Raw genomic sequence first — 20,572 nt, 5'->3', positions numbered from 1 at the left:
ATATCCTATCTTTATCTGTAATTAAAACCTTTAAGCATTTTCTGGTTGTGACTCAAGAGAAGACAACATAAAACTGCCCATGCGTAAAGACTGGTTTCGGTAGGAACAATCCAACATTCTCTAGCGTCTGACCCTGACTTTTGTTAATAGTGATTGCAAACGCAACGGTAACGGAAAACTGTTGTCGCCTTATACGAAAGGAAAACTTTTCATCGGGTGGACTCACAAACATCCTAGGGATAAGTACTTTATCACCAACCTTTTTTCTCGTCACGATTCTTGCTTCGATAACATGATTGGCTATCTGAGTAACAATCAACCTCGTACTGTTACACAAACCTCCCTTAGGATCTATATTCCTTAGCAACATGACAAATGCTCATATTTTCAACGTTAGAACATGGATAGGCAATCTAGAAACTTGTACGCTGTTTAAGAATTCCTGAGTGTAGATCATATCATCATAAGCACTTGTATCATACGTTTCAATACTATCTGAGCTAAGATATTGTCTTTCTACACCTGTAAATAAAAAATAATTTGTAATAAATTTTAGTAACTTCTTAAAATAATTATATATCTTATTAAGATATTATACTTGATAGCTTAGTAAGCATATATTGATTTATTTGATCAACATCATCATTTTTTGGGGTAAGAATAGCTCTTTCACTAAATAACTTTGGATCAGACCTACTTGCAAAAGATTCACCGTAGATTTCTTCAACAATTGCTTGAATAGGATTACCACTTGTTATAATTAATAAATCCTCCAGAATTTCAATCTCGACATCTCCATTATTTGTCTCATTAATTTTGCCATCCCTGATATCACGTAGCCACTTAGAAAAAGTGGCGAGAGCACTCGCATCCATGCTATTACGTTCCTTGCGAAGTCTCACGTTTTCTGTAAGTTTAAAAACCTTACAACTATTAGATTAATATCTATCTATTCAAACGATAATATTAAACTTATATTATATATGTTTATCATAACGACTTTTAATGCGCATCTTGATATTACATCTTTCTTCACTAACATTCGTGAATATGTAACAGTTACATTTTTTTAAGATATATTTCTCATTCAAATTTATCCAATTAGAAATTTATTAAAGTACAATTAATATCTCATATTTCCATCAATATCCCTTATAAATTTTATTAACCTGTATTTATCTCCATCTTTATGGTAATCAAATACAAATACAAATATATCTCCATCTTCTTTCTATTAGTTTAAAAGAGAAAGTATGTATAATAATGTTATATCAGTAACAAAAATTACCATTATTCATAAAATATATATTATATTAAACAATTAATTACTGTTTCAGAATTACCATAAATCTTCTATAATTAGGAAACACCATAGCTTTTCTGCAAATTTTACAATTAGGCGTAATCGTTAGTTTTATTATGATATTAAAAATAAGGGTTAGGGTTATTTTATAACAAAACCTATATCTGAATGAATTCAAATTTGTAGATCTACAATCACGATCACCAATAGATTCATCTGAAAACAAAAAAAAACATGAATAAGCTTTTATAGTTGGCCAAACATTAATAACAAATAAAAATTAAAAATAACAAAACATACCTATTATAAACGATTGAGAGGCAGTAATCAAAGATCGATGGTTTCCTGACCTTGCATCTTTGATCTATTACTTATAAGGCAACATAAATAAGCCACAAACATGGAATTTTTTTACAAAACAGTAGTAAAATCGTCTGTTATAGAAAATACCTCAAATCTTTCATTATTATTAGAACCAACCGTAGCTTTTCTGCAACTATAAACAATAGCTATAAATGCTAGCATCATTAATGTATCAAAGGAATAAGATTAGTTTCTTTTTTTAAGAAAAACGACACATGTTTTTCTTTGTACAATCATCAATAGATTCATCTGAAACCCAAATTATGTATTAGATTTATCGTTGGCAAAATATTAATAATAAACAAAATTTAAGAATAACCAAACACACCTCTTTTAAACGATGGAGAGGCTGTAATCAAAGATCGAGGTTTGCTTGGCCTCGCTTTTTCTGCGTGTTAGTTTATAAAATAAATAAATGTAAGCAACAAACATAGAAGTATTTTTTTAAAAATTGGTGGTAAAAGTGTTAGTTATGAAAATACCAAAAATCTCTCATTATTAGCACCAACCGTAACTTTTCTGCAACTATAAACATTAGCATTAAAAGTTAGCATCTTCAATGTATCAAAGAAATAAGATTAGGGTTTTTTTTTTTAAACAAACAATACCTGTTTTTTTGTATACAAATTTGTGGATCTAAAATCATGATCATCTACGAACTCACCTGAAACATAATAAATTTGTATTAGCTTACAAAAGTATAAATCAAACCATGAAACATCTGACAATGTACTTATTCTAAAAAGGAAATAAACCATACACAAATATTTAGGTATGCATGATCTTGCGTTCAATACAAATACTACAAAAGAGGATATAAATAATTAGAATCCGATGAACAATAAAAGATCAAGATTATAATACAAATATAAATTCGAGAACATGATAGTAATTTAGAGTTTTTTTTTCTGTTTCTTTGTTTTGGAGTTATGGAGAATGGTTAGGGTATTTAGTACTTATATTGGTGAATAACTTATGTTTTTAGTGTTTTGAATATGTCGGTGTACTTTTTATAAGATTCTTTCAAAAACCCATTTATATCAGATTTAGACCTTTTTTTAATTAAAACTAGTTTATGATTTTTCATTCATATAATTTCATTTTAAAAAAAAAAATTTAACAAATTAGAAAATGGGAAAAGGTCTAGAATTGATTTTTATTAATGGCAAATGGATAATTCTAAATCTAAAAGTGAATGTGTTGCGTTTGTGCATCTGAAATAGGGGAGAAAAACTTGGTCGAAAATATTTTAAGTGTATTTTTCATTAAGGGTACTTAAGAAAAAATCAAATTTCTCAAAGTTAACGTCAGCTTTTTTGATTTGTCTTTTAATATTTTAGACTAGGGGTTAAACTGGGCTGCGGGCTACACCCGACATATTTGAAGATTGATATTTTAAGTTGATTAAGTTGGTTTTTTTTTTTTTTTAGTTTCTTGATTATCCATGCAAGAAAATCATGTGATGCACTATTTATCAGTTTAGTTAAAGTTAGATGGTACTATTAATTGTTTAAGTTTATCCATTCATATTTTCTTCATTGTAATTTATTTAATATATTATCTACATATATATGTATATTTATTATTAGTCTATATAGTATTGTTCTCATCTAATACATCTCTCGTATTTTTTTCCAATAGTATATTTTATATACTTTTTATTTATCTGGACGAAATGAGTATATGGGAGTTTTGGTTGTGTTGACACAGAAAAGAAGAAGAAGTAACGCAAGTTCTGGTGCTCATAAATAAAACCAAATCACTAACCGTTAACTGGTAGAGAACTGCAAATGTAAAGTACAACACGATATAGTAGAATTTCGAAGATACGACGTAGATCATGAGTTTTCCAAACCCACATACACAGAAAGACGCTTCGCACCAAACAATGAAACAACACACAATTTAATCAACTTAAAACTAATCACTTCATTCAGACTGTTCAGTTGGGAAACTTCTCCCTGCCAAGCTTAATTAATGATGCAAAGAAAAAGATGAAACAACAAACAAAGGACCATTGGTTTTTCTAATATTAATAGAGCACATGCTTTTTGTAGCATAAAAAGAGAGAAAATATACATGACTTAGAGTATGGATGGTTAAAAAATTCACTACAACATGGATGCTCTGCATACCTGTAGGGTCTTTTACGTGGTTTTCTTTTGTTTAAATAGCTTTATGTATTCACCATTTCTTATAGAGGTAAATAGCATAAAGTGTTCACCATATATAACAAAGATAATTTGGAGATTTTGACACTGTAAATATAATTGCCAAAGACCTCGAAGTAGAATCTCTAGAGGTCTCTTGTCTCTGTCTTTTAGGATCTATATTAAATCACTGTCGTTTTCAACCGCACCGCACACCTCTTAAACTTCGCTTGGAGTCATTGTCTGGTTGACAATAATTAAGCTACGCTTTGTTCTTTACAGAACTATGTGCCAGGAAAAGTAATGTCGTTACTCACAAAATGAGAACATACTAAGTGAGTTGAACTTGTCAGATCTTCACATGCCTTGTCATAATCCGAGGGAAAATTGCGTTGGATTCATGAAATGACAAAAGGAAATATCATTAAAAACTCTCAGCATACTCTCATTATTCAGATTGTTGATAGTTAAGATTTCAGCAGTTAATTACCATACCTTAAGATTTGCCCGAATCTATTACCAAACACTTTGTTTGCCTTTTGAATAAATAACTGCATCATGCACAAAGACAACTTCATTTAAAGAAGATAAGCAAAGTGACAAAAATATAAGAGTGGGATAGCCTCTGTTTACCATCTAAAAGTGTTGACCTCTTTAAAGAACAAAAAAGTGTATATTAGGAGAAGAGAAAACATGTACCTTGAGTCATGTAGTTACAAATTATAATTACAAATAACGAACCAAAAACTATATGGTCTCTTAAAGTGTAAGATTAAAGAAGAGAATTTAGACATGTACCTTGAGTCAAAAGGATAAGAGAGGTGGATCATCTCTTGAAATTGCAAGAGTCATGGTCTCCATCAATTGTGATTTATCATAGACCAAAACATTGAAGAGTATATAGTTTTGCCTCCTGCTTTTACTACTCTATGGGTTTGAATGGTAACTGCGGTCAGGGCGGTCAAATCTGTCTGCGGTCTGGACCGCTCTATTTTTGGGGCGGACTACAGACCGCTGCGGACCAGTTCTATTTGTATACAAAAGCAGTCCGCAGTTAGTCCGCAGCGGTCTTGTCTCTACTTTATTTAGACCGCACCACTGTGGACTATATTTGTTGAATGGTAAATTAAAAGCGGTCCTGTCCGTAGACAGATTTGGCCGCCCTGACCGCTGCAACCATTCACACCCTATATATTGTTAGAAGTGGCATTTACAAATATATTAGTAGGTATGAAAAATTATGTCTAAAGTTGAATATCGAGAGACATAACAGCTGGATTGAATAACAATCTAAGCAACTATGAAAACTGTGAAAGCGATTTCTACAGGAAAACATGAACCTTTATAATCCCAGGGAAAGCGATTTTGTGAAGATTTACCATTGTTTACTCTATGACTCTATCTCTCGCCCTTCTCTTTGCTTAAATCCAAAAGCGGATCCCGACAACATTGTACGCCACCACATGAGGTAAATGATCAAGGGGAGAGTAATCGTGATTGCAATGGAGAGGTGGTTGTTGAAAGCCCATTTAGAGAAGAGGAACTTGTAACGAAAATCCTAGGGAAGCGTAAGAGGTCTGATCTTAATTATTTAGGTCTGTGGTTGTTTTCAAATGATTCTAGAGATGCTGACATGGCAACTCCATAGGAAATATTGAAAAGCTGAGGTGGACACAAGGAAAAGCCTCAAATTGTCCATTTTATTAGTAGTAATTATTATTTTATTTTTCATTTATTTTTTGATGATAAATTCTTTAAGAACATTTCGGTGGACTGACCAGAGTAATTATAATAGTAGAATTTGATTATTATTTTAGTTTTTGTCTTTGTTGTATTTTTCCAAAATAACATTAAAATAAAATATTTATGTTTTATTAAAGAGTGCACATAATCTTTGACCAGTTAGAAAACTAAATCAAGAAAACATGACTATCATAATCATAAGGACTACAAAGCTATGGAGGGATCATTTGTTATCTTTACGCAGCAGCATCTTCTCTCTGGTTCCTAACAGCAACTTCATCACACAGTTTGTCATAGAGCCCTTCGAACTTCTCCAGCAACTGTTTACTCTCTTCCTCATCAGTCACCGCCATCGGATTCACTTTCCACCACGCATCTTCAGGCAACGGCTCCACGGACGCAGCCGCCTTCACCTCTTCCGCTTCCTCTTCACGTGCCTTGTCCACCAAACTGTTGTACAATTCGCAAAGCTCTTGAATCTTCGCTTTGTGGTGAGCATCAAAGAACGATCGTTGCAAATGAGAAGACGACGAGGAGGCTTCGCCGTTGAGAAACCGCTCCACAACGGCTTGGAAGGATGGACTGCCGAATGTATATGGTTTCCCGGAGCCAGAGTACCCGAGAAATGCAAAGTCGGCGCCGCAGAGAATAGCGAGCTCACTGAGCTTGGTGTAGATACCATTGCGACGCTTTGACAGTGTGACCAACCTGTCTTCGTCTTTTTCAATCTTCTTTATCTTGATCCTTTGCTTTCCTTTGGTTTTCTTGGAACTCATTTTGGGGTAAAACAAAAAAATATGAGTTTGTTTACTCAAAAAAGAAAAGAAAAAATTAAGAGAAATTTTCAATCCCTTTTACCTTAGGAATATAATTTTGTGAATGCAAGATTTGGTTTTATATAGATGAAAAAGATTGGTCCACATTAGATTTGCATTAAAGTAGTCAATTCTTAGATTGATTCTATTTTACCTTTCTTTTTCTGTCAATTCTTAGATTAATGTTTGCAATTTTTGAACATTTATGCTACTTATGTCAGTCAAAAATTCAGAACTTGATACCTATATAATAAACATAATACTCATACCATAAAAGAAAAGTTTGAACTTTGAACACAATATGATAAACTTGACATCCATACCAAAAAAAAATTAAGAAACTTTTATGTAAAGTCACTAAAATTAATTACAAAAAAATCATACTAGTTAAAGTAAGAAATTAATACTAACAAAAGGGACAATTTGAGACCTTTTAAGCTATCCACCTCAGCAAAAATCTACCATCCTAAAATCTTGCCACATCAGCTCTTAAGTGGGTTAGTTTTCACAAAATCTTGTGATAACCTTTTACATTGTGACTTGAAGCAGAAGCGTCTATGTACTTCTTCTTTAAAACCCAGAATGACCAAATCCATATGTGATTCAGTGATTACCTTACCTCCATCGGCCGTCATCTCTTTCATATGACGGCTAGGTCTATCGTTTTAGTGTTTATCTGACTAGAGTTTTAGTTCTTATAATTTGGGGATACATTGTACCGAGAGAAGGGTTGCATTCGATACCCCTACTCTTGAACTGAAATTTACCAAAAAAAAATAGGGATGTAGCTAGATTAATTAAGAAGCTATATGGTCGGTGATCGCGAGAAAGATTTAGATCTCTCTGGTCGATTTATCTGCTTACCAAGTTTCTTACATCTTTTGTTTTAATTTTAAACCAAAAAAAAAAAAGGTAAGGTAAGGTTTCGTATGCAATATTTTCGATAATCCCAGATTGTTTTTTTTTAAATTTTGATCGAATAACGTTTGCCTATTTCTATGCTTATACTCTATGCTTATTTCTTAATTTGGTTTGCCTCTTCTATTTTGTTATAGTACATGTGATGGTGTAGAAGGATGAAAAGAAGAGACTCACGCACATCCTTTTATTGTCTTCCCCTATTGCTTTCCAAACGACTTAATTCCATTATTTGCATAATTCTCCTTTGCTATGTGACTTAGGCTTAGTATTTTCTTGCCTTCGGGTCAAAGTCACCATAGTCACATCCAACTACTTATCAATGAATAGATTTCAGTTTATCTTCAACAATATGCCATCCACTTACTTATTGGAGAGATTTATCAAAGGAATCACTCCCAAAGCATCCATTTTTGTTAGGTGATTTTTGTTCTTCATTTTATTATTTTGTCTTGATTGTATATGGTGATTTCATTTCCTAGAAATCTTCGACTGGGGAAAATTTTGGCTCTCGAATCTTATATATAATGCAACCATATTAATGAATAATCATATTTTTACTGGAAACTATTGATATAAAATATTGAAATAATGTGATGATTAACTCTTTTACAAGTTACAGTCGATAACTTGATTTACTCTTTGACAAGTTACGGTCTATATTAATGATCATGGCATCTCATGGATTATTTTTCCCTCAACTTGGAACTAATCGTTGCATAGAGAGTTTGGTTATATAATCATGATGTTGGTTTCACTAGAGGGTTGTTTAGTCAGTATTTATGATACATCTGTGATTTGGAGTAATTTAAACTATACATCTGTGATCAAGAGCTTATGGTACAACACGTTGTAGCTATATTTGGAGTAGTTTGGGAGTTAATAATGATTAATGATCTTACACTTGGGTTAAGCTAAGCTAATAACGAGAGTGGCTATATAACAAAAAGAATTGAGATCCAAAATTCTGCTATAGTTTCGTATCTTATGTATATATATATTTGATTCAAATATGCATATTTATAATACCTGTGTATGTTATGTTATCAAAACATTTGCTGCAACAGTCATCTAACTTTGAATTAACTACTACCTCCGTTATTATATGGGTACAACCCTGAATCAATCATGTTCCCTAATATTTTTTAAACACACAACAACATATTGTTCAAACTACTACTAATAAAAGGGACTTAGGCCTTTAAGCTGTCCACCTCAGCAAAAATCTACCATCCTAAAATCTTGCCACATCAAACTAATATCCTTTTTTAACTTACTCACTTATTTCCAGCCAGGCTATGAACGTAAAGACAAAAAGGAACATTAAAAAAAAAAATGAATGCATATTTGTATCAATATTTTCTTGTGAAATTAACTATATATCAAACACTAAAGATTAACTATCAAGTATAATGAAGCTTAAAGCTTTTAAAGAAACCTCCTTCATTCACCAGTGTTGTATTCCACAAGGAAGGACCACAACTACAGTAATTTCGAGATCAAACTCTTTTTCTCTTTGGGTCTCAGCATTGTGTTATGGAGCACAATGATTGAATATGTTGAATTCTGTTATATAGTAGCAGACTATACTTTAACTACCTATGAAGATATATCTACTAAGAGCTATCAAATATACGTTTCCGTTGTGATTTTGTCGTTGTAGTAAACNATACATCTGTGATTTGGAGTAATTTAAACTATACATCTGTGATCAAGAGCTTATGGTACAACACGTTGTAGCTATATTTGGAGTAGTTTGGGAGTTAATAATGATTAATGATCTTACACTTGGGTTAAGCTAAGCTAATAACGAGAGTGGCTATATAACAAAAAGAATTGAGATCCAAAATTCTGCTATAGTTTCGTATCTTATGTATATATATATTTGATTCAAATATGCATATTTATAATACCTGTGTATGTTATGTTATCAAAACATTTGCTGCAACAGTCATCTAACTTTGAATTAACTACTACCTCCGTTATTATATGGGTACAACCCTGAATCAATCATGTTCCCTAATATTTTTTAAACACACAACAACATATTGTTCAAACTACTACTAATAAAAGGGACTTAGGCCTTTAAGCTGTCCACCTCAGCAAAAATCTACCATCCTAAAATCTTGCCACATCAAACTAATATCCTTTTTTAACTTACTCACTTATTTCCAGCCAGGCTATGAACGTAAAGACAAAAAGGAACATTAAAAAAAAAAATGAATGCATATTTGTATCAATATTTTCTTGTGAAATTAACTATATATCAAACACTAAAGATTAACTATCAAGTATAATGAAGCTTAAAGCTTTTAAAGAAACCTCCTTCATTCACCAGTGTTGTATTCCACAAGGAAGGACCACAACTACAGTAATTTCGAGATCAAACTCTTTTTCTCTTTGGGTCTCAGCATTGTGTTATGGAGCACAATGATTGAATATGTTGAATTCTGTTATATAGTAGCAGACTATACTTTAACTACCTATGAAGATATATCTACTAAGAGCTATCAAATATACGTTTCCGTTGTGATTTTGTCGTTGTAGTAAACGTATAGTGCTCCAATGAAAATCTTCAAAGGGTAATTATTATTTAAAAAACGGTGTAAACGTTAAAATCTCTTTTCCTTATCACACTTTGTAAGAGTTAGAAGTATGACATTGCATATTTTTCCATTAGGCCGACACATCCTATTATTATTTTTCAGATGTGACGTACCATATATTTTTCATAGATAAGTTTTTCCATGTTTTAGAGATTTAACAATTTGGTAGGTAAATTGCTTTGTCAACTATAGCTACGTGAACTTTATTTAGTAAATCTGAAAATACAAATACTAAAAACACATCGACACATAAATTCTTACAAAAGAGCCTCTAGTCAATTATAATAAGGAGTTTAGGACCAAGCTAATTCGTGAGCTCAGAAGGGGTTGGTCCAAGCGGTCCAAAATCCTGAAATGGCCAAACCTGCACAGAATTTCACATACCAAAGATCAGCCAAACAGTTCACCAAAGCAAATGCAAATACCGCATAACACTTAATTCTACTAAAATTTGTATCATACGATCATATAGTATAGTATAACGTTAATGACAAAAAAAAAAGCTTATACCCTCCAAAGCACTCTGCCTTGAATAAGACCGTATGGTACAGGACCAAAGGTTCTTGAGTCTCTTGAGTTATGAGTATAGTCACCTTGAACAAAGACATGTCCTTTAGGAACCTGTAACCAAACAAAAAACATCCATGGAAAGATCAAATCGCCACAAATCCAACAAACTAACTTCTCTATTTGGCAACAACTAATTGAAACTAAACAATCTATAATGTATGTACACCAATAGCATTAACATAACTTAAAAGAATCATTCCAAGAATTGCAACAGCTAAAGCTCAATACTGATTAAAACACCAAACATTACTGAAACTGAAACAGCTTGTTTTTAAAACTCTAATCACTCAAGTTACCAACTCAGTACTACTCTCAAGTCTCAACAGAATATTCATTCATAGATCTGAATCATAAGCAAGAAGAACAAAGTGAAGTGAAGTCAAAGAAGAAACAAAAAAACATACCACAATGGTTTGAGATTTATCGCTCTTGAGTGGATCAACCACAAAGCTAATACAATCACCTTCAATACCAATAACTCTCTTGATCGGAGTCTTATTAGGGTTCTCTGGAATCTCTAAACGGTATCAGAAACCGAGTCGTGGAGATATAGTTGTGATACGGTCTGAATCATGCTCGGACCATAAGCCTGATCTCAAAAAGAGAAGATTTTTTAAACAGCGGAGATGAGTTAAGACTAAGAGTAACGAAATAAAGAAGGAAGATTTGGGGGTGAGNGGGGGGGGGGGGGGGGGGGGGACTCACATAAGCCATGAATCCGAGATAGTTAGTGGTTACATGAAGGAAGCAGTAGAGTTTCGTGATAAACAAACCACTGTTCATGGCTTGTCGAGAAGCTATGCTCCAGAACGACGACGACGACGGAGACGCCATTTTTTCCCGATTTCTTCAATTAAATCGACTGAATCGAGATTTGGGAACAAGGGTAGTCTCAATTCATTATTAAGCTAATCTAATCTCACTTCATTTCAAAAAAGTCTGCAACTTTATATATCTCGATTTCGCGAAAGTCTGAGACTTTTGAGTCGAATCGTTATAGTGGAGAAGAACCTGAGCCAATGGTGTTTTCGGTTAGCTTTGGGACAATCTAGGGGTGTCAAGTTGGGTAAACCAACCCAAACCAACCCATAACCATAGAGATTTAATATTAAATAGATAATGAATCAACTCAACTCATTAAGCAAATGGTTTGGATCAACCCACAAACTCATTTAGCTTAATGGATTAATGGGTTAAATGAGTTGATCCATTTTATATCATAATCAGAAATTAGGCTTTGTGTAATTTTATAAATCATCAAAGCTTATGTAATTTTATTCATAAATTGTTTATCATAAACATGATATATGTCTCATTAAGCAACCTTCGGTCACAACAATTTCAGAAACATAAGAGCTAGAAGAAGAAGATTTCAGAAACCACATAACCAAAAACTGATGAAACAAAAACTAACAATGCCAGAAGAAGAAGATTTCAGAAACATAAAAAAGACCAAACAAATCTGAAAGTGCAGAAATGGATTACTAAGCTACACAAACTAATCATCTGAGACCAAATCAAACCCAAAATTGAGAATCTTTCCACATATCGATCCCAGAAACAAACACAGGTCAAGAACACGTTTTCACAACAATTTAATTAGTACCCATGAATGAAACAATTACAAACTCAACGAAAATCAAAAACCCACTTTAGCTTATTCCAGTTCAAAACATACATAAGCTAATCCAAAAAAAACCCAATAGAAGAACCCCAAATACAATTGGATTCAAAGCCTTCAATAGGAATCATAAGAGCTAGAACAACAAATCACAGCTAGAACAACAACACCAAGTCAATTCTAATTCTAAACCCATAAGCCATTAATCACGGTTCTAATTCTTGCTAATCAACAGCCAAACCCAATTGCATAAGCCAATATACCCATGAACACAATTTAAGCTAGAAAAATCAAAATTTAAATCATACCCATGATCTCCGAAGCCGTCGATCAAAGAAGAAGTGGGAGAGAGAGCGAAAACAGAGAGATCGAAGAAGAAGTGGGAGAGAGAGCGAAAAGAGAGAGATCGAAGAAGAAGAGAATGCAGAAAAAAGTTAATGAAAAATTGGTTTGGGTTTTGTTCATAATGAAAAATTGGTTTAATTTGTTAGTCAAAATTAATTCAATGGTTTGGTTTGAGTTAACCCATAAACTCATTTTAATCCAATCCATTTCAACCCAATCCACTAAACTCATTAACCAATTTGACTCATTAACCCATTAATACTCAAATTATCAACTCAATAAGTTTTTGGGTTGGTTTGGTTTGAGTTAACCCATAAACTCATTTTAATCCAATCCATTTCAACCCAATCCACTAAACTCATTAACCAATTTGACTCATTAACCCATTAATACTCAAATTATCAACTCAATAAGTTTTTGGGTTGGTTTGGTTTGAGTTAACCCATAAACTCATTTTAATCCAATCCATTTCAACCCAATCCACTAAACTCATTAACCAATTTGACTCATTAACCCATTAATACTCAAATTATCAACTCAATAAGTTTTTGGGTTGGTTTGGTTTGAGTTAACCCATAAACTCATTTTAATCCAATCCATTTCAACCCAATCCACTAAACTCATTAACCAATTTGACTCATTAACCCATTAATACTCAAATTATCAACTCAATAAGTTTTTGGGTTGGTTTGGTTTGAGTTAACCCATAAACTCATTTTAATCCAATCCATTTCAACCCAATCCACTAAACTCATTAACCAATTTGACTCATTAACCCATTAATACTCAAATTATCAACTCAATAAGTTTTTGGGTTGGTTTGGTTTGAGTTAACCCATAAACTCATTTTAATCCAATCCATTTCAACCCAATCCACTAAACTCATTAACCAATTTGACTCATTAACCCATTAATACTCAAATTATCAACTCAATAAGTTTTTGGGTTGGTTTGGTTTGAGTTAACCCATAAACTCATTTTAATCCAATCCATTTCAACCCAATCCACTAAACTCATTAACCAATTTGACTCATTAACCCATTAATACTCAAATTATCAACTCAATAAGTTTTTGGGTTGGTTTGGTTTGAGTTAACCCATTAATTTAAACCCATTATGACACCCCTAGTACAATCCTAAACCAATTTCAAACCGGTTTATGTTTAACCGAGTTAAATCCATCAAGAATTGAAATGCCGTTACCGTTACGTATTTAAAACCCCGGTTTGATCATGTAAAGTGACTAAATTTAATTGCAGAAAATCATAGTCAAAGTAAGAAATCAATTATAACAAGGACCAAGCTAATTCATGAGCTAAGAAGGGGTTCGTCCAACCGGTCCAAAATCATGAAATGGCCAAACCTGCAGAAAATTTCACATACCAAACATCAACCAAATAGATTTTCTGGTGGGTTTTTAATCTAGTTACGAGAATTTTACTCAATCTTCACTTCTCAAGGAGAATTTGATAAGAGACCATTTGGGCCTCGTTTAGTTCTTAATGGACTGTTAAAATAATGTGTCTAAGCCTTTTATTCTTTCTCTTTATATCTCTTGTTTGTTCTCTTGTAGAGTTTATCGAATTATTGAACAATGAATGTTTATCTTCTTCCTCATCGTCTCTCTTCTTTACTCTGATCTTCACCTTAATCCCTCATTCTTCTGCTTCACATCTCTATTTCTGTTACTATCTTTGATAAGACATTTTTGACCATATCAAATTGGTGCTTTCTATCTGAGAGTTGTACAAACTCAAGTTAAGAAAAAAAAAAGCTAAGAAATGAATATCAGTGGTGAGGTTTGCGATCGAATCCTATAGATGTGTGATGAAATTAGGTTTCAGCTGAAAGAGATAATGAGAACCAATCGGAAGTGTCGACAAAACCTCGTCGGCCTACAAACCAACTTGGCGAGTCCAGATCGTCCGTCAGCTGCTCATCAAACTACTACGGTGAGTCCAGATCTTCTTCCATCTATCCAAAAACCCATCACGACGAGTCTAGATCGTCCACATTCAGAGCCGACACCAAGAAAATCCACAGAAATTCCTCTTGGGACTTCTGTCGAACACTTGGTGAACACTGCGTTGCCAGAGGCTTCTTTCAGTCCATGGATCTCTGAGCTTCCAATCGCTGTCCAAGCTCCAAGGGAAGAGAGAAATCATGTCACACGCAGCTACCATAAGGCCAGGAAGAAGAAAATCCGTAAGAGGCAACACGTCAACTTCCGTGAAGCAAAAATCAGCAAATGTTTAGTGAAGGAACGAGGTAAACCTTCTAGATCTCTTGGGTTTGATTCTGGAATCCAACCGCAGATGTTGTTATACCAGTGGAATCACGATGATGTTGGAAATGGTAGTTACATGGATTCTTCTGTTGGATATGATGGGTCTCAATCACATGACATTGATGAGGATGTGAAGGTTAGAAGTAGATCAGGGAGACAATTTGGAGTTGTTTCTCGTGCCAATACAGTCCATCAGCGTGTGAGTAATGTCATGATTCATGATTCAAGGGCGGTGAACAGAAATGGTAACTGAAGGAATGAGTCAATGCTCTGGACAAAATCTACGGAGGCATGCGAAAACATTGGGATGAAACCTCAGCGATTGAGTGATGGCATTGATGCTGCATTAGTCATCTACATTGGGTTTCAAAGATTAGCTCTACAACCGAACCATGATGACATGTCTTTGAAGGATCCAGAATGGAAAAATGGCCACCATGAGTTTCAAGAAACAAGGCTATACAGGTCTGAGAGAGAGTGAACAAAGTCCTCATGGGAAAAAAAAAGGTTTTCAAGAAGCTGGGCTGTCAAAGTGCTTTAAGAAAGACTTATTTAGGTGGATCAACGGCTTGGAGACTTATTTTGCTGCAAGTCAGAATCCTAAAAATGAGTGGTTAAGTATTGTGTATTCTCTCTTAGAAGGAGAAACAGGTCGTTGGGTCAAGAGAATATGGGAAAAGAATTCTCCTACAAGTTGAAAATAATTCAAGTGGATGATCAAAGAAGAAGCAAATGAGCAACCGAGACAAAGCTGGGTATAATGCTCACTATACTCGGGTATGCTACAAGAAGGATCTGTGGCTAGTTACTGCAGAGCTTTTGAAGCTAAGCATAGAGAGGCAATGAGTATTCCAGAGGAACATGTGTTGGATGTGTTTCAACATGGGTGGCTCAACCATTGCAGATGGAGGTCAGAAATTTGCAACCCAAGCGACTTTAAGAAGCAATGGAACTTGTTGTGTGGCTTGAGGAAATTAGCGGATACACGAGAAAAGAAGTTTCAATTGTTTTTGATGAAAATGAGGAGTTAATGCGTCTCGCCATGTTACAAGAGGGTACACAGCTAAGAAGGGTTAAGTAGAACAGTGATGTCAAGCGACAAGGTACCAAGAGAAAGGGTCTAAGGTTCTGGGGCTTTATCTCAGGTCAGAGAGTGTTGGTAGAAGTTGACTCCAGAACGACAGAAAATTATATTTCAGAAGAGCTAGCTGTTCGACTTAGGCTTCCCAAGAGAATGACAAAACCCAGGTCAGTTTGTTTGGGACATGGTCAGCTCATCAAGAGTGAAAGCACTTGCCAGAAAATTAGCTTGTTGCTTCAAGGAGCTAAAATCACTGAAGATTTTCTCACATTAGACTTGACAAGGACTGAGGTGGATCTGATCTTGGATTACACTTGGCTATCCAAACTGGGAGAGACTTGTGTTAATTGGCAGAAACACACCTTCTCCTTCTTTAATAACCAGGAATGGATCACTCTTTGTGAAAAGGATGAAAAGCTTAAGCTAAATACTAGAAAGGTTAAAATGAAAAGTGAAGGTGAGCATGGAAACAATTTGGGAAGTATTGCTTACTACCTTGAGGACAAGTTAGCTTTAAAAGGTGAGAGTATGGCTATTAGTGGAGAATGCCTAGAGAGGAAGCTAAGCTTCAAAGATCCTAAGAAGTCTCCAAGGTTCAATGTTAGAAAAGGTCACGACATTAGTGGAGGAGTTTCAGAACAGTTGCTCCAAATTCACAAGTTTCAAAGAATCACCTTTGGTGGAAGTCAAGAAGAGCTTGCTACATCTCAAGCACCGGATAATGGTTGTTGTAACTCTCTAGAGATGGGTGCTTACAAGTTGGTTGCATCGGTTAGGATTCCGAATATGAGTGGTGTTACAGGATATCATAAGGAGGAGCACAAGACTTTCAAGAAGGGAGAAGAAGTTTCTTGGTTGAAGGTGGTGCAGGGTAGTGCAAGTAAATGGCTCAGGATAAACGAAGAAGAGGCAATTATGGATTGGAACAAGATCAATGTGGTTGGGAATGGCGAGTTAAGTGGAGCCCTCTTAGGCCTTGTAAAGCTGCCGATGCTCTGTACCAAGGAATTTTCTTATTCTCCCAGGCCACCAGATATGTTTAATTTTTATCCACCTTGAGGACAAGGTGGTTCTTCGAGGGAACGGTATTGATAAGAGACCATTTGGGCCTCGTTTAGTTCTTAATGGGCTGCTAAAATAATGTGTCTAAGCCCTTTATTCATTCTCTTTATATCTCGTGTTTGTTCTCTTGTAGAGGTTATCGAATTATTGAACAATGAATGTTTATCTTCTTCCTCATCGTCTCTCATCTTTACTCTGATCTTCACATTAATCCCTCTTTCTTCTGCTTCACATCTCTATTTCTGTTACTATCTTTGATAAGGTATTTGTGACCATATCAGAATTCTCCAAGCGGAGAGAAGTCAAGCGACCTAGACCTTGTTAGAGAAGTGATACAAGATGAAGGACGGAGAACCTCAGGGATATTTCTCTACTTTCCATCGCCCAAACCTTGAAACAAATGCTGAGATCATCCACATCAAGATGTTGCGGAATAACATGTTTGTCACGGTAACAGATTCCAAAGGAAACATCAAACTGAAAGCAACATCTGGTAGTTTTCCTGATCTTAAAGGTGGAAGGAAGATGACAAATTATGCAGCTTCAGGCCACAAGTGGAGGATGAAACGTTGATACGTGCATTCACCAAGAGTTTGGTGCACAGAGGTTGCAGTTTTTGGGAGTGTATTCTTTAAACAAATATACAGTGAAGATATTGTCACAAATGCATTTATTCGTACTACCAGTTCCCTCTCCTAGTCAGTTTATGGATGTTGCTCCGAAAACTGAAGCAGATTTCAGAGATTCCTCTATCGATTGAACAGTTTATTGGGGGCCAGGTTGCATTTTTGGCTCTGAGTATCTCTGCAGAAGCTACAGTGCCTAATAGGAGGTGTTTGTCAAAGCTCCTTCGTGGTGTTGGAACTGAGCATCTATGTGATTTCTACAGGACTGGGTATACAATGATTCGATGCACAGAAGATGAGGTGCTATGGGCAGATGTCAATGTAGACTTTATTAGAGTTCACCAAAGGATGATACACAATCGAGTTTTATATTTTTACACTTATGTGTGAACTTTGGTTGGATAGGCTGAGACTTGACAAGAAGAGAGAGTCCTGGTGTGAAAAAGTATGGAGGCGAAAAAAATAATTTTGGGGACTTGCTTATAGTTTATGGATTTGATACGATTCGCTTATATAAAATAGACTTGATAGATTATAGAACTGGAATTACAAAAGGAACTGAGGATTTTGTTAATGGAGCTCCTCCCACTCCCCCTAAAAGACCTCACCAAATACTCGATAATCCCCTCATACTCTCTTAGACAACTTATATAAGTGGAGACTCATGAGAACCCTAACCAAACCATAGTTACTTTACACTACCTAGACTCAACCCTAGTTAATTGATAAAGCTTAGCAACTACTAAGAAACTCTTGGACCTTAAAGCCCACTGATTGTATCCTCAAAGCTCACTGAATGTATCAGGATTTAAGTGGGTTACTCCGGTCAATTTGTGGTACAGAAAAGAGACTGGCTTAGTTCCAAGTCTTGATTGCAGATGTCAGTTTGAATGGGTGTACCGCATGGTCCACATGTGTGGTGATCTCGTCACACACGCAGGAAGCTTTTATTCACGTTCATCAAAAGATTTTGCTTCAAACGGATGATCAATCAAGGGGAGATTTGGCTCATAAGTTGCACACTTTTGCAGGTTTAGTATCTAGTGAAGATGGCAAGTCCATCAGTTTTTGTTTTCAGGCTACAGTTGGATTCGGATTGGTGCAGAGGAGGAGAAGATTTTAGAGCCTTCCACTACATAACAAATCTCACTTGTCAAGGGTGTTGGGCGACATGAGGATGCAACAGCTTATCATTGGTGATCTGCAACCTATGAACATGGCAGTTGGCAGAGTAGATAAGCTTGTTACTCTATATGAAGCTTAGAGCGGAACTTACAGAGAGGTTTACAGTGAATTCCGCAAAGTTACTTGCAACTTTTCAAAGGAGAGAGTTGGCTGCAGACTGTGGGGTAGAGGCCATGTTAGAGCCGATTCTCAATGAAAGGGATACAATTTATGGAGTGTTTCGGTTCAGCACAACTTTGCAAAACCCAAAAAGCATCACTACTGCAACAGTTTGGTCTTGGGGATGATATATACCAAGTAAAGCACATGCGACAGATATGAAACTACTGTTGCAACATAGTTTGTTGATTCAACAATATTCTGATCCTCCATCACCCTTACTAGATGAATGGAATCCTGACTGCTTGGACTGACACAACTTGATGATACTCATCATTGTTGCTTTTTTTTCTTAGTTGAGTTGTATGACCATTGCTGTTTTAGATTTTCACATTATGTGCTTTGATTCAAAGTCCTCAATGAAGTAATTGATCATATGAATAAGAAAAGGACAAGAGACTTCGTTAAGCTATTCTTATCCCTCAAATTCTTTATGTAGTGTAAGCTTCATCACACGAGCAATCTGCATTCGACAAAAGAAAAATTATAGACTGAGTTCAATTGCAAAACTGCCTAGGACCTTGGTCATGTTGTGTTGTTCATGTTCTAACAATCAGGGCCAATGGCTTATTCCTGATCGTTCCAACAAGAAACAAAGTTATCGAAACCATTATTCTTAATTCGTAAAGCTATGGACCATGATAAAAATGCAGTAATATCTATCGGAATTCCAAATATGTGAGGTTCTTAATCAAGAACACTCACTCATAAGATACATCTCAAAAAGCATTCTCAAAACGCTTACCATTCATTCTCTGTTAATAGATATATGGCAGCCTGAAACATCTAAGATCATTGCAATTAAAAAAAGCATATATAACCAGTGACATTGATCATCTATGTACAACCTAGACAATGAAAGAGAAAGACATATATCCTGTAATACTATCCTTTACAAAGCTTAGCAACATATTAATTAAACTCCAAAGACTATGTAAGACTATCCTGTACAAAGCTTAGCACCCAAAGACTTTCTTGTAAGCAAGAATCTCATACGGACGGGAAAAGTCAGAAGATCCTATACTCTCCATGAGTGCTTTCAGTTTTTCCAAATTGAAATAGCATCTGAGTCCATTTACTATTTCGAAATATGCTAAAAGCATGTATGACAGATAGAAAGGCACCATGAAGCAAGGCAGTGGAAGAAGCACAACGGAGGCTACAACCAATGTGGTGCATGAGCGTAGGTTAAGAGTGACAATTAAAGAACTGAGAATTATAACATACCATGACGTGTTGATGAGAAGATGTTATTACCTCACGAAATCTGTAGGCGGAGGTTCTGGCTTTCCTCAAACGATAGGTGTCCACACAGATGGGTGGTGAACTTAACCATAAAGGTAACAACTTCACAATGGCCACTAGAAGCAGCAAGATGGAGAATCATTACATATATGAATTATATTTTTATAGTTATTAAATTGCTTAATTTTTAATTTCTTATAATTTATAAATATGTTTGTATAACACATGACAAAATCTTTAATTGTTAAAATTGACAAGTATCGTGATCACATGAGTTACTAACTTTGAAAACTAAATTTTATATAATAACATAATATTGAATATGCTATCAAATGATTCACCAATTGAAAACCTTAAGAAAATTACATTAATTTTTAATTTTGATTATCTTATTTTTCTTATATTAGGTTAATCACTAATTTTAACACATTAAACCTTTTTATACTTTAATCATTTTTCTGTATAAATTTCTTTTTACTATAAGATTATAATA

At 34.7% G+C, this 20,572-nt stretch overlaps 1 protein-coding gene and 2 pseudogenes across 1 annotated transcript; all 3 read right to left on the bottom strand.

Moving 5' to 3' along the window:
* LOC109129901 overlaps positions 1-875 on the bottom strand; it is a 7,594-nt pseudogene extending 6,719 nt beyond the window's left edge.
* On the bottom strand, positions 5,715-6,436 carry LOC104757338 (agamous-like MADS-box protein AGL29). Its single transcript, XM_010480068.2, has one exon. The coding sequence runs from the start codon at positions 6,333-6,335 to the stop codon at positions 5,796-5,798; it is 540 nt and encodes a 179-aa protein (XP_010478370.1). The 5' UTR covers positions 6,336-6,436; the 3' UTR covers positions 5,715-5,795.
* Positions 10,060-12,512, bottom strand: LOC104757336 (annotated as a pseudogene).

Source organism: Camelina sativa, chromosome 17, assembly GCF_000633955.1.
Source record: "Camelina sativa cultivar DH55 chromosome 17, Cs, whole genome shotgun sequence".
NCBI classification, from domain to species: domain Eukaryota; kingdom Viridiplantae; phylum Streptophyta; class Magnoliopsida; order Brassicales; family Brassicaceae; genus Camelina; species Camelina sativa.
The sequence above is the reverse complement of the archived record's forward strand: the minus strand, read 5'-3'. Positions and strand labels throughout refer to the sequence as shown.